The sequence below is a fragment of the Carassius gibelio genome, chromosome B19, assembly GCF_023724105.1.
Source record: "Carassius gibelio isolate Cgi1373 ecotype wild population from Czech Republic chromosome B19, carGib1.2-hapl.c, whole genome shotgun sequence".
NCBI classification, from domain to species: domain Eukaryota; kingdom Metazoa; phylum Chordata; class Actinopteri; order Cypriniformes; family Cyprinidae; genus Carassius; species Carassius gibelio.
The window spans coordinates 18,833,710-18,847,038 of NC_068414.1; the positions used below are offsets into that span (position 1 = coordinate 18,833,710).

Consider the following 13,329-nt stretch of genomic DNA (forward strand, 5'->3'; position numbering starts at 1 on the left):
TCTACACTCCTCCCCGATTGCGACCGACTGTTGTTTAATGTCGAACGCATGGAAAGTGTCCGCATTAACGGATGTGCTTTCAACTCCTCCCCGTCTGCGACCGGCTCTTCTCGCCGTCGATGTCGAACAGTTGGCTTCAACAACAGATGAAATGACCAACTATCGGTTTGCCAGGATAACTTCCCCTTCACTGTAGTCAACCTTACAATGAAATCTGGCACTTTGAAAACGAGATCCTCTTACCTTGACGAACTTTTTTTGAACTTTTCATGAGACTGAATTTTGGATGACAACAGTTTGAGGAAACCAGGGCGCACCAGAAGGACACATTATGGCAATATGTGGCAGACGGAGTCGGCCCAAGTTCATTCTGTACGTTCTCGGGGCGTTTGTAGTGGGATATTTAGTGTTTCATAGGAACACACACAGTGACGTCGGACTGGCGAGTCGAAGAGAAGTTACAGTTCAGGAGCCCAAAAATCTGGACCAGGAATTCCTGAAGAAACCTGTTTACGAGAAGCCTCCTTTAGACACAAATGCGTTGGGAGAGATGGGTAGAGCTGTTAAACTGGACCTGAATGAAGAAGAGAAGCGAGAGGAGGAGGAGAGCATCAACAAACACCAGATAAACACTTATGTGAGTGATAGGATATCATTACACCGCAGGCTGCCTGAAAGATGGAATCCACTGTAAGTGCCCTTGTTGCACAGGAATGTTTGAAGTTTGTTTGATGTTTATCAGATATTTTTTGTATAAAGGTGGTTAATGGTTTTGTTTGAATAGCATCAAACGTAGAACAGGATATGCATGATAGTTTATTAGTTTTAACCCGCCCCGGCTTATAGCAAAGCATGGAAGTTGTAAATGCTTTGTAAACAGTCCCTATCTTACCCCAGTGCCTTTCGCTAATGCGTGATTAACGATAGGGACCGTCTAAAAAGTAACAAACGAGAAGGAAAACGTTCAATGTGGCGCTGTCACAGAGGTGCAGTTTGCAGTTGGTCTTACTCATAAATAATGATGATAATAATAATAATAATAATAATAAAAAGACTTATCGAAAATCCCGAATGATATGTTTTAGTTGAAGTGGTTATCTCAAGAAAATGCTGAAATTGTTAAATTTGAAATATTCTTTTGTGGACACATTGACTAAAAATGAAGTCAAACAATAAAGAGATGGCCCATCCCATATCCAAAAGGTGTGCATTGTTATAGTTACCTAAAGAAACATTTGCAATTGGTTTTATTGTGATAGGTTAAAAAAAAAGTAAAACAACAAGCTTAAGTATTTTACTGTTTACTATTTATTTATTTTTTTTACTAGTTTTTAATGTGTTGTATTTATTGTTTTTTTTTATTGCATAATGACCACTAGGGTAGGTAGACCCATGATGTTTATTATTTAATTTATGCATTTTTTAAGATGCAATTAGGCTAATATTTTATTTTATTTATTGTATATGTGATATTTATCTTTTTTTATACTATACAGTACTTTGGTGCAGTTTGGGTTTATAAACTGTTTAATTGGATTTTGATTTGATATTGTGCCATGTTTTATGATATGTTGTGGTTGCACGTGTCCCTTAATGCCAAATATATAATTGACTCTTGGGTATTAAGATCAAATAATCCTACATAGACACTTTGCATATTTAAGCAATGTAATGCCACTGTATACAAGAATGCAGTCTGAAGATATAGCAAGCATGGCATAATCTAACAAGATCTGTCTATACAGATGTAGAAACCTGAAGTATGACTACCTGAGCCTGCCGTCAACATCAGTAGTGATAGCTTTTTACAATGAAGCCTGGTCCACACTACTGCGGACAGTGCACAGTGTCTTGGAAACCTCGCCGGACCTGCTGCTGACTGAAATCATACTGGTGGATGACTACAGTGACCGAGGTATCAGTCTGAATGAAAACTTCTCATGCTAACTTTGAGCACAAACTTATCATAAGATCATATGTATGAACATACTAAAGGTACTGCTAATCTGTAATTATATGATACAACTTGTTTATGTAGAGAAAATCTAAATAAACCAAGGATAAATGATCATATTTGGTCTATTAAAACATTAAGGTCATCTGTAACAAAATCATATTAGGTTAAGCTTGGTGCATTTTTTATTTGAGACATCTAGGAACCACCCACAAGACTAACAACCACATTAGCAAATAAATATGGCTGCCATATTCATAGCTAACAGCTCTACCATAAAGTTTTGCATGTACAAACATCACTCCCATTTTCTTTAGAAAAAAATGTAAAAACACTTTTCCTTAGGCAAATGTTTGCTAATTTCTAACCAAACAATGACAAACAGATGCAAATAGATTATTGATTACACACACACACACACACACACACACACACGTTTACTTGGCTATCTAAATGGGGACATTCCATAGTCAGAATGGTTTTTATACTGTACAGACAATATATTATTTCGCCCTACACTTAACCCTAACCCTTACAGAAAACTTTTTGTTTTTCAAAGAAGCATGCTCTCATGCTCATCAAGGCTGTCAAAAATAGATTTTTCTTTTTTGTGAAATATTATTATAATTTAAAATAAGAATTTTCTATTAAAATATGCTTTAAAATATAATTTATTTCTGTGATAAAAGCTGAATTTTCAGCATCATTACTCCAGTTTTCAGTGTCACATGATCCTTCAGAAATCTTTCTAATAGGCTGATTTATAATCAGTGTTGCATACAGTTGTGCTCTTCTAATTTTTAAAGCCTAAACACAAAAATCATTTTATTTCATCATCAATCATCAAATACAACTATTAATCAAGGTTTGAAAACAGATTCTTATCAATGATATACCACAGCAACAACAGCCTCAGCTCCACCCTGTGGTGAAACAGCAAGTTGTTCCTTTACACAGCCAATTAGCATACTTTATTTCTGTCCTAAATTCTTATTCCCTCTAGGCCTGCAGCTGTTACTGAGCACTTCTCATGAATTTGACCCACAGATCATTTAAAGGAGCCTCTAGAGAACTACATCGCCAATCTCAGAAAGGTGCGTCTGATCCGTGCAAGAAAGAGAGAGGGTTTGGTGCGAGCACGGCTCCTGGGGGCGTCCATTGCCACAGGAGAAGTGCTGACCTTCCTCGATTGCCACTGTGAGTCTCATGAAGGCTGGTTGGAGCCTTTACTCCAGAGGTGAGACTGATAAATTACCCTCTAACAACCTAAAACATGCATTAGTTTCATACATTTGTATATAAATTAGCTTTTTTGGATTACAAAATGTGCATGCTTTTTCAGGTCACACCTAAGCTACATACACTGTTTGTTTTGTAAGGAATTAATATTAATCTCTCCTCTAAATCCTGTAGAATAAAGGATGAGCCTTCAGCTGTGGTGTGTCCAGTGATTGATGTTATTGACTGGAACACCTTCCAGTACCTGGGCAACCCTGGAGAACCTCAGATCGGAGGATTTGATTGGCGATTGGTGTTCACGTGGCACACTGTCCCAGAACATGAACAGAAACGAAGAAGTTCTGCCACTGATGTCATCAGGTCTGTGCTTCATGGATGCACCAAATGGAAAACAGTTTGTAATACTAAGGGAAATTAAATTCTTGGTCTCATTCCAGATTAAAAACAATGCAACGTGACACTGATTTGGTTGATATATCAGTAGGTTCTGAGCATTTACTGAATCATGACAGAGCAAACCATTTTATAGTTAAACATTTTTGTCGTCTTTATGGCCATATTTCAGAAAACAGAAACATTTTGGGGACCATTTTTTAATGTTTTTTCTCCAAATGAAATAAGTTCATGCAAATAAACCATGCATGTAAGTGGGATGACCATATCTCCTTATTTTCCTATATGTCTTGAATAAGAAATGCCTAAAATGTCAGATTTTCGACTTTTTAAAAAAAATTTCCGTTCTAAACTGACCAAAAAGTAGTTTGACCAATCGTGTGCAAGAAGGTGGAATCTATAAAGAAGGTCATAACAATTCAAATATGCATAGATGTAATGTATAAAGGCCAAAACAAAGCCAAAAGCTGGACATTTTAAATGTCTGGGAAAAACAGGATGTATGATCACCCTACATTATGTTTTTCCTGGAAGTTACTGTAAGTTAGAAGCAGAGAAATATTGCTGTCTGTTGCTCTGATCCAGGTCTCCTACAATGGCTGGGGGGTTGTTTGCAGTCAATAAGAAGTACTTCCATTACCTGGGCACATATGACACAGGAATGGAGGTGTGGGGTGGAGAGAACCTGGAGTTCTCATTCAGAGTAAGTGCATTTTGTTGAACTTTTCTGTAAAAATGTTCCTCTCGTTTTTCTCCAAGTTGTTGTTTCCTGAGGGGAGAGAGCCTTTGGGAAGATGGTCACCTAGTTTGAAAACGGTGCGATGAGTCATATGAGGTTAAGAGGTCAGTCAGCGCCTTTATTAAGTGTCTGCCAGCTAGCATGATGACTAATGCGACCTTCAATGTTTATGCAGCATTTACTTACTCATTATTCCTCTGATTACTCAGCTCATCCCCTGAAGGATTCCAACACTGTTACAAAGACAGCAATGGTTCACTTGTGTTTTGAGTACCTTGAATGCCAGGAGCTAAATTTTTAGCCAGATTTCATCAAGGAACGTCACAAAGACCAGACAGCTGCTCTGTCAGTGCAATATGACAGGCCAGCCTATTTATTATCTGCATCTGTCTATGGGCAGGAACTTTTACAGCTAAAGCAATAGTTTGGAGCAATATTTATGCTTATTATCTAAGTGATATACAAATACATTTCTAATTAAATAAAAAATTTACGATGTGTATCTTCAGCCTTATATATCTATCTATAATAACTGGGACAAAAAGATACACTGAAGTATTCATTTGATTATATTTTAAGAATCATTTACTTTAGCTTTAGTGTAATGACAATACAAAAAACGTTTCTGTAATTATTTATTTTAATTATAATATAACAATATTTTTTCTCACACAGTATAAATAGGTCTGTACAAGAAAATACACACCTGGGGAATTGTCATAATATGTATTATTACGGACCGCTAATCTGTTTCCTGACTTGGTGTTTTTCAGATCTGGCAGTGTGGAGGGAGTCTGGAAATCCATCCTTGCTCTCACGTTGGTCACGTCTTTCCGAAGCAAGCGCCATACTCGAGAAGAAAGGCCTTGGCCAACAGTGTGCGGGCGGCAGAAGTCTGGATGGACGAATTCAAAGAAGTGTATTACCATCGCAGCCCACATGCTCGTCTGGTACGCCTACTTGTGCGGTCTGTTGCATAACTCTGCCTTTGTTTCCCTGTCTGCTTGTTTTCAAAGAACACGTTTATCACTGTCTATCTTACATAGCCCTTGTGGAAGACGCACATTTTCTTTGCACGAATCTAGATATATCCTCACCCACTTTCACAGAAAGTGTTGATATGCTCTAAATGAATGCCATTTAGCAGGTGAACTGAAACTCCTCAGGTCCTCTCTGTGCTTGGTGTGAAATTACTACAGTGAGAAGTGGCACCTCTTTCAGCAATGTTTGTCATTAAGCCGCCCTTGTGGCACCTCCCCACTGAGCCCTGTAGCTAAAGAGAGAGGTGCTCTTGGTGAAAGATCGGGTAACTCTTTTCTGTCTGAACCTTGGAGATGCTGCCAGGTTGGCACCGCCAACTCAAAACCTATCTGATGTGATGCCAGCAGATAAGGCTCTCTCTCTCTTTGGGTATAAACCACAGGCAAACACTAGCCATGCCAGCGTGGATCAGGTTTGACAACCTTCATACTCCACTTCCACGCAAATTTGTAAGAGGATCACTCTCTCTTTCACCCTCCCGAGTCTTATGGCATATTTTATTCATGGCCAAAATCTCTGCAGATTGTGCGGCACAGTCCAAAAAGAGGCTCTGTGATGGATCTAGATGATCAGAATGCTTAATTTGACAGCCGCTTGATTGAGTGTGTAGCTGGACGGTACGTGCCGCCTCAGGACTTTGTCGAGACTGAAGCCTGATCACAGACCGATCATCAATGGGTGTGATGTTGTGCCACCCGACTGGCATTCACAGCGGGACCGCCGTACGTTATTGATGATTCGCTGTCAAGCTGGTTAATTAGAAGTGCACTTCTTGTCATTCATGTTACTGCAGAGCATTACCTCCAACAGATGTTCCTCATCAGTGTGGACCATCACTCACCAGTAATTCTTGTCTGACGGGCAGTTATGAAGAGATACCACAGCCACAAACATACACAGGAACTTGGCCTCTATCAGGCTTGTTTGTTGAGATGAGGTTACAGCATTATTTTGCGACAGGATGTTGCAGCATGTAACAATTTTGTGGTGTACCGCTGTAGGGTAATTGCGCCAGAATGCTTATAAAACAAGATGACAAAATCTGATTAGATGTTTGGTTTTTCATGAAAACAGTTACGTATGAAGAGAGAGCATTGTAAACAGTCTGTTCATGTTGTCTTTACTAAGGCAAGAATTATTATTGCCTATTCTTGATGGATTCCCACAGGAAATTCACATTCCTTTTTATTCACATCGGGGCCGAATATTTGTCTCGTCACATCAGACAGAAAAATTCATTAAAAAAGTAAACTCTGAATGCAGATGATTGAAGCAGCCAAATGTGTCTCAGTAAAAGATTTCTATGTAAAGCTCCATTTTAGGATGTATGGTTGTTTATAAAGAAAACATTGCCTGTTGTATCTCAGAAATATCTCCAATTTCTTTGCAGAACCACAGCTGTCATATAGACCAATGTGAAAACCCAACAAAATATGTGTCAAAACAAGCAATTCAACATCTTGGTGACATAAAAGCTGTTGCTGTTCTCAAGTCTCAAATCCAAAGAGATATTCTTTATAAAAGTTGAGATTCTGCCTCTCCCCCTAAAACGTCTCGTTCAAACGTCTCGTGTATTATCCGTCCGTGGCTTGTGAACTTACGAGCTTCATCAGTGTGTCTGTCACGCGACTCTGTTCCTCTTTGACCTGCTGGTAAAACAAAAGACATTATTAACCATCTTTACATTTATTTTGGAAGATGAAGCTCACAATTATGGAAAAGGCCATTACATTCCCGTTGAGAGCTTGTGGTGTTCAGCCAATAACAATGCACTTGTGACTGTGCTTGTCAGAAGGAGGGACTTTGAGAGAGGCTTTGTTTTTGAAAAATAATGTGTTTTTTGAACATTGACGCATGTCAACATGTCAACATATTCTGTTACACCAAATACACAAATAATTATCTTTAAAAAAGCATCATATGACCTCTTTAATGTCAGTTTAATTAATATTTTTTTATAATGTATACTGTATGTTTAATGTATATTAATGTATCACAATACCTTATGCTATTTTAAACAATTATTAACTTATACCCTATTTTATTAATTGTGATCAAAAAAGAAACTGAATGTAGTAAAATATTCATATTTTTTCACGCTTGTTTCAGGAAGCATATGGTGATGTGACGGACAGACGGAAACTCCGAATGCGTCTCGGCTGTAAAGATTTTAGGTGGTTCTTGGAGAACATCTACCCTGACATTCAAGTCCCAGAGGACAGGCCTGGAATGTTTGGCATGGTGAGGACGGACAAACTTTTGTTTACATGCACAGCTTTGTAGCAGCAGGGATGAATTTGTTTAAATGTTATTTAATTGAACAGATTGCTTTTATTAACATATTATAAACCATGAAGAGTCAGATTTTTTTTAGTGGAGGGACATCAGATTAAAAATATCTTAGGAACACAAATGAAGATTAACAAATTTCTTATGATTTTGGAATAACATGAGGGTGAGTAAATGATGAAAATTTTCATTTTGGAGTGAACTATCCCTTTAAATAAGCAAAAATAGACTTTAGGACCCTGTTTATTGAATGTTTCTTTGTCTCTTTTCAATCGTAGCTGAAGAATAAAGGAATGGTCAACTACTGCTTTGACTACAACCCACCTGATGATCATAATATGGCCGGTCACCGGGTCATTCTTTACTCCTGTCACGGCATGGGACAAAACCAGGTCACTTAAATTTTCTCAACTGTAATGACAGACAACCACACCTCTCCAATTAGTGTTCACTGCCACACAATACACAGAGATGGTAATGTGTCCTCAGGAATACACATCAAAGTGTGTCTTACACTTCTAATGTATTATTAAGACAGCATCCTGATACGGCACAGAAAATAGTGTGTTGTGTACTCCACAGCACGCTTGTTTTTAAAGAGACTCCAGCCGCCTGGCACAGCGGCGTGACTTTATCCGTCTCCTCCCTCTCTGTGGGGAGACAGATGAGCCCTGGAGGCTCATCAGCGCACAATATCAGCCATATGTACAACAAAACAACACTCTTCTAATGGATCCTCTCTGTGAATAAAAGAGAAGCGCTCTTCTGTTTCTGGTTTGGTACATTTGGTTCAGTCCTGTTTGAGACTTAAAAAAAATATGCTTATGTTTAAATTTAAGAAAGTATTTCTATAAAAGGGTATAGCAGACCTTCAGACGTGTTCTGGTTGAGATCAGGCAACTTTATTAAATTATAGCTTGATAATTTATGATATGCGATTGACATAAAAATGGCTGTAATTTTACACAATGAAATGCTAGCAGTTAGTATCACAGAATTCATCAAATCCATTACTAATACAGTTTGTGGTGTTGTTCTCTCACCAAAAATCATATTTCTAGCTGAAGGAAAAACTATGAATTTATTAGCAATTTTTTAAAATGTTTTGAATGTAGTGAAATTATTTGTAGTTCACGCTTTTTCGATAAAAGAAACCAAATAGCTCTTGTGTGAATTAATATTTTAATTAACACACTAATGCGTTATACTGAATGAATGGCAAGTAATGTACTGTATAACATCAGCAAAGTGTTTTGATTGGTCTGTCATTAAAGGTGCAGTCACTTTTATCCAAAGCGACTTACAGTGCATTTAGGCTAACATTTTTTTACCTAACATGTGTTCCCTGGGAATAAACCCACAACCTTGCACTGCTAACTCAATGCGTTACCACTTGAGCCACAGGAACACTCCTGTGAGAAACACTATAATGAGATAACCGTAATATTTAATACGATGTGTTGAGCTTCTTGTGTGTGTGTAAATATCTTCCTTTCTCTTTCTGTGACAGTTCTTTGAGTACTCCACACTCAAAGAGATCCGTTATAACACGCGGGACCCTGCAGGCTGCGTCATGGCTGACCCGGTCTCCACGTTCCTCACCATGAATCACTGCAGTAAAACCAGGGAAGCTGTGCCTGAAGACCAGAAGTTTCTGTTCAGAGAGGTGAGATCACTAGTCATGTCAGTACAACCTGATTGCATGCAAATAAAATTGTATTCAAATGAATTGCATGAATTAATCCTAAATAATCACATACTTTATATACACTGCTAATCAGAAGTTTGGGGTTAATAAGATATGTTGAAAGAAATGAATTGTTTAATTCAGCAAGGTGAACTCTTTGCCAGTACAGCAAGCACCTGAAGAGCAGCGTGACGTCAGCGTGATTCTGTGACTGAGATTGACTGAGCTTTCTGTTCTAGTGCACCAAAGGCCTTTATAGTATTTGAATGAACCCCTGACCTAAACTTGGATGTCTAACACTTCTTATAATCACTGTATTGCCAGGACGGCTCTTTCTACCATGTGCAGACGCAGAAGTGTGTTGAGGCAGTACCCCGGACTGACACTGGGAGCCCTGGCCCTGCTCTCCGGCCCTGCTCCGACTCAGACTTCCAGAAGTGGTTCTTTGAAGTGAGAACATAGTAAAGGTTCTCTCTACACTCTTCACCTGCACTACAGTCAAAGGGCATGTCATATGTGACTTCACACCAGCTTATCAAGCATTCCAGTTCCTCCGTTAAGGATTGATAGTGCCTTTCAGCTGCACGACTTGCACAGTAGTATGTTTTAATGAATTAACATATTCGATTTGAAAATTTTGGGATAGTGTATTCAAATTTATCATTCATAATAGAGTTGTTCAGTTTGTAATCCTAAAACCCTGAGAAGAGCGTTCCATTTTCATGCCATGAGTGTACTCTAAAATTTCGATGTAAAATAATGTATGTGTGCTACAACATAATCTGCTGTTCAGAAGTTTGGGGTCAGTAAGATTTTATTTTTAAAGAAAATATTATTTTTTTACTAAGAAAGGATGCATTAAGTTGACCATAAGTGACAGTTAAGACATTAATAATGTTAAAAAAGATTTCTATTTCAAATAGATACTGTGCTTTTGAACTTTGATTTACCAAATAATCATATTAAGAATATTAGAACGATTTCTGAAGGATCATATGACATTGAATACTGAATATTTAACTTTGCCATAATAGGAATAAATGACATTTTTAAATATATTAAAATAGAACAATTATTTTCAATTGTAATATTATTTCACAAAATTACTGTTTGTTTTTTTAATGGTGAGAATAAAATACTTATTTTTAAAAAACATAAACATTTCTTACAAGCTCCAAATTTTTTAACATCAGTGTATGTTGTATAACCAAATGTGAAAGTTTTAAAATCAGAGACCTTATTTGGATCATAAATCCAAAACTGGTATTCTTAAAGCCCACGGGAAGTTCACCATGAGGAAACACATGGTGAATTAGTCTTCCAGGTTGGCCTGCACATAGACGTCACTGTTAAACAAGATATCACTGTATTTAAGTGCTCACCATAACCTCTGGGTCTCTCTGTCGCAATTGACAATCATTACCATGTTACAAGATGGTCATTTGAGTTATTTTAATCAGTCAGTGCTGCCAGCTCCATCTGCTGGTGTCTCCTCCTCCCCTGCTATTCTGCAAATTAGCTTCTATTTATTCAAAATCTTGACATATTTAGCTACTAGCGACTAGCATTTATAAAACTCCTCTGTATTCTGGTTCCTGATGTAAGTCAGATTTCGCTTGCACTGGTTGTGTGTGTATTTCTGGCTGAGTATTGAGGTTAGGCTCAGATAAGCAGCAGGTGCTGGCGATGGCGCTGCTGCCGTTGTCTTTCCAACCACTAGATGGTGCCAAATCTAGAAAACTAGATGGTCCTGCTTTGTCCTCCATGTTTTAACATCAGCTCTTATTTATATGTGTGTGATTTAATTGGCCCACTATGCAGTGATTGAGATGCTGGATTACACTTTTTATACAGCTGTACAGTGATAATTACTTACGTCTGAACGCATATGGCAGCCTACCTCTAGTCATTCACCTGCTGTAGGGAAAAGATTGTGGGACGAAACAGAGCTGGATGTCACAGCAAATACTAGATTGCAGTGGCCAAATCACTGTTTTTTTTTTTTTATATATATTTCCCTGAAGTTGTAGAGAAACTGTTTGGGTTTGTTAGTTTGGAGAATGTGGTGTATAAACCTTAAATTCTGGCCGTCTCCGTTCCCTATGCTGAATGATTATTTCTGTAAGTCCTTTTACAATGGATTTATTTGATTAACTTAGCTTTCTTGGTTATTTATTACTTCAGGAATTGCTGGTGTCCTTAAAAATTGATGGAATGTCGAAAATAGGAAGTAGAGTTTTAGTCAGAAATGACATTAACTCACCCTCATGTTGTTCCAAGACTGTACGTTTGAAGAATGTTTATGCTGCTATTTTCCAAAATGGCAGTTTTGAAATTTAAAAGTAGTCCATAAAAGTTTGAAGCTATATTCTATGTAGAAATCTGGTTTTTTAAGTTGTTATTGGGTGAAAACCACCATTCACTTTCATTCTATGGAAGAGAGCAGCTTCTATAAATATCTCTTTTTGTGTTCCACAAAGAGAAATGGTTTTGAAAGACTTATAGGTGAGCAAATGAAGACTTTTTAAGACATTTAACATGTTTTAAGTGCCTTACACCTTTTTTCAAAGAAGGACATTTTATTGCTAAAATATTAGTGAAAGGGAAGTTTTCTTGTTTGGTTTATGTATATATATATATATATATATATATATATATATATATATATATATATTTAATTAATTTATAAGGTGATGGGCCAATGGAGCATTATCATGGGAATAATTAGTTTAATGATGTGATTGGACAGATGTTTCCAGGGCCTCCATAGATAAGAAGATGATTGAGAGATTGATCATGTGATGATACAATTTTGAGAACCCGTTATGTTTGTGATGGTAGAACTTCAGAATTGACAGTGGGTTTTCTTTAAGAGGTCAGGAAAGAGGATATTCTGTACGGATGGCATTAAGTCCTGTTTAGACAACTGTTGCTGTATGGTCATTTTATCCTGGGAATATCAAACACAAAGAATGATACTTTCACTATATAAATGTGGTTCAAGTTGGTGCATCAAACATGCAGAAAAATGAATGGCCAAAAAATTGTGGGGTTGGTTAAAGCAGTAGTTAATATGCACTTTTCTTGGAATAATTAATGATTTTTAATTTAATTGTATTTTATGTTTAACTTTGCTGATGGTAGAATGTTGAAACAATGTTTTGAAATGGTATCAATGCTGGGAGAAAATTCAGGTAACATTATACTGTGATGTAAGTGACCTTAACATCAGAAATGAAGGTGTTCTTTTTTTTTATGCATTATGGTTAATAATGTCTAATATCTAACTTAAAGGTGCACTCAGTATATGTTCTGTTACGCTACACCATATTATGTAATTCGAAAATCAGCAGCAATTAATTTATTAATGCACAAGCGATTTTTTTTAATAGGTGAGTAAGTTAAGACTTTAAGACATTTCAGTTTCTGAAATAAGGTTAGTAGTGTTTAACTTGAACCAACCCACTCGCTGTCAGATAATACTGCTTTTATTTGGGTGCTGATATGACTGCAGGCTTCATCTCATTTTCCATTTCTTTGTGTGAAAAAAATTATTGAGTGCCCCTTTTAATTGTAATGACTTTTATGTCTAGATCTAAGAAGTTCCTTTAACGTATAATTGATTTCATGTTTGACTTTTTACACATTAAAGCCATTGAATAACATCCCAATGTGTGCCCGTCTTTCTTTACCAACAGCTGACAACCCCTGGCAATCTTTTTTCCGCCGTATTACACACTCCCGCCACTTGACTTGGGTGTTACTGTGGAAAATAATCTCATTCACCCTCCAAATGTGTGTTTGTTCTTTCCATCCATGTTGGAGTCGCAGAGAGACGGTGGAGGTGTCATTGGCAGCCTGTCTGATTGGCTTGAAGATGTGCAGCTGGGTATGAGGAAGCGCTCGTGCCAAGATGCTCCTCACCATGCGCTCTGCCCCGCAGTCATTCTCAATTACTCATTCATGATGTGCGTCTGTTTTATAGTT

The 13,329-nt window shown here is 37.4% G+C and overlaps 1 protein-coding gene across 1 annotated transcript; it reads left to right on the top strand.

Annotated features, from left to right (window-relative positions):
- On the top strand, window positions 1-13,007 carry LOC127979549 (polypeptide N-acetylgalactosaminyltransferase 12-like). Its single transcript, XM_052585084.1, has 10 exons — window positions 1-690; window positions 1,746-1,915; window positions 3,002-3,191; window positions 3,368-3,553; window positions 4,172-4,289; window positions 5,099-5,275; window positions 7,476-7,607; window positions 7,934-8,047; window positions 9,166-9,321; window positions 9,667-13,007. The coding sequence occupies exons 1-10, from the start codon at window positions 332-334 to the stop codon at window positions 9,802-9,804; spliced, it is 1,740 nt and encodes a 579-aa protein (XP_052441044.1). The 5' UTR covers window positions 1-331; the 3' UTR covers window positions 9,805-13,007.
- The last annotated feature ends 322 nt before the right edge of the window (window positions 13,008-13,329 follow it).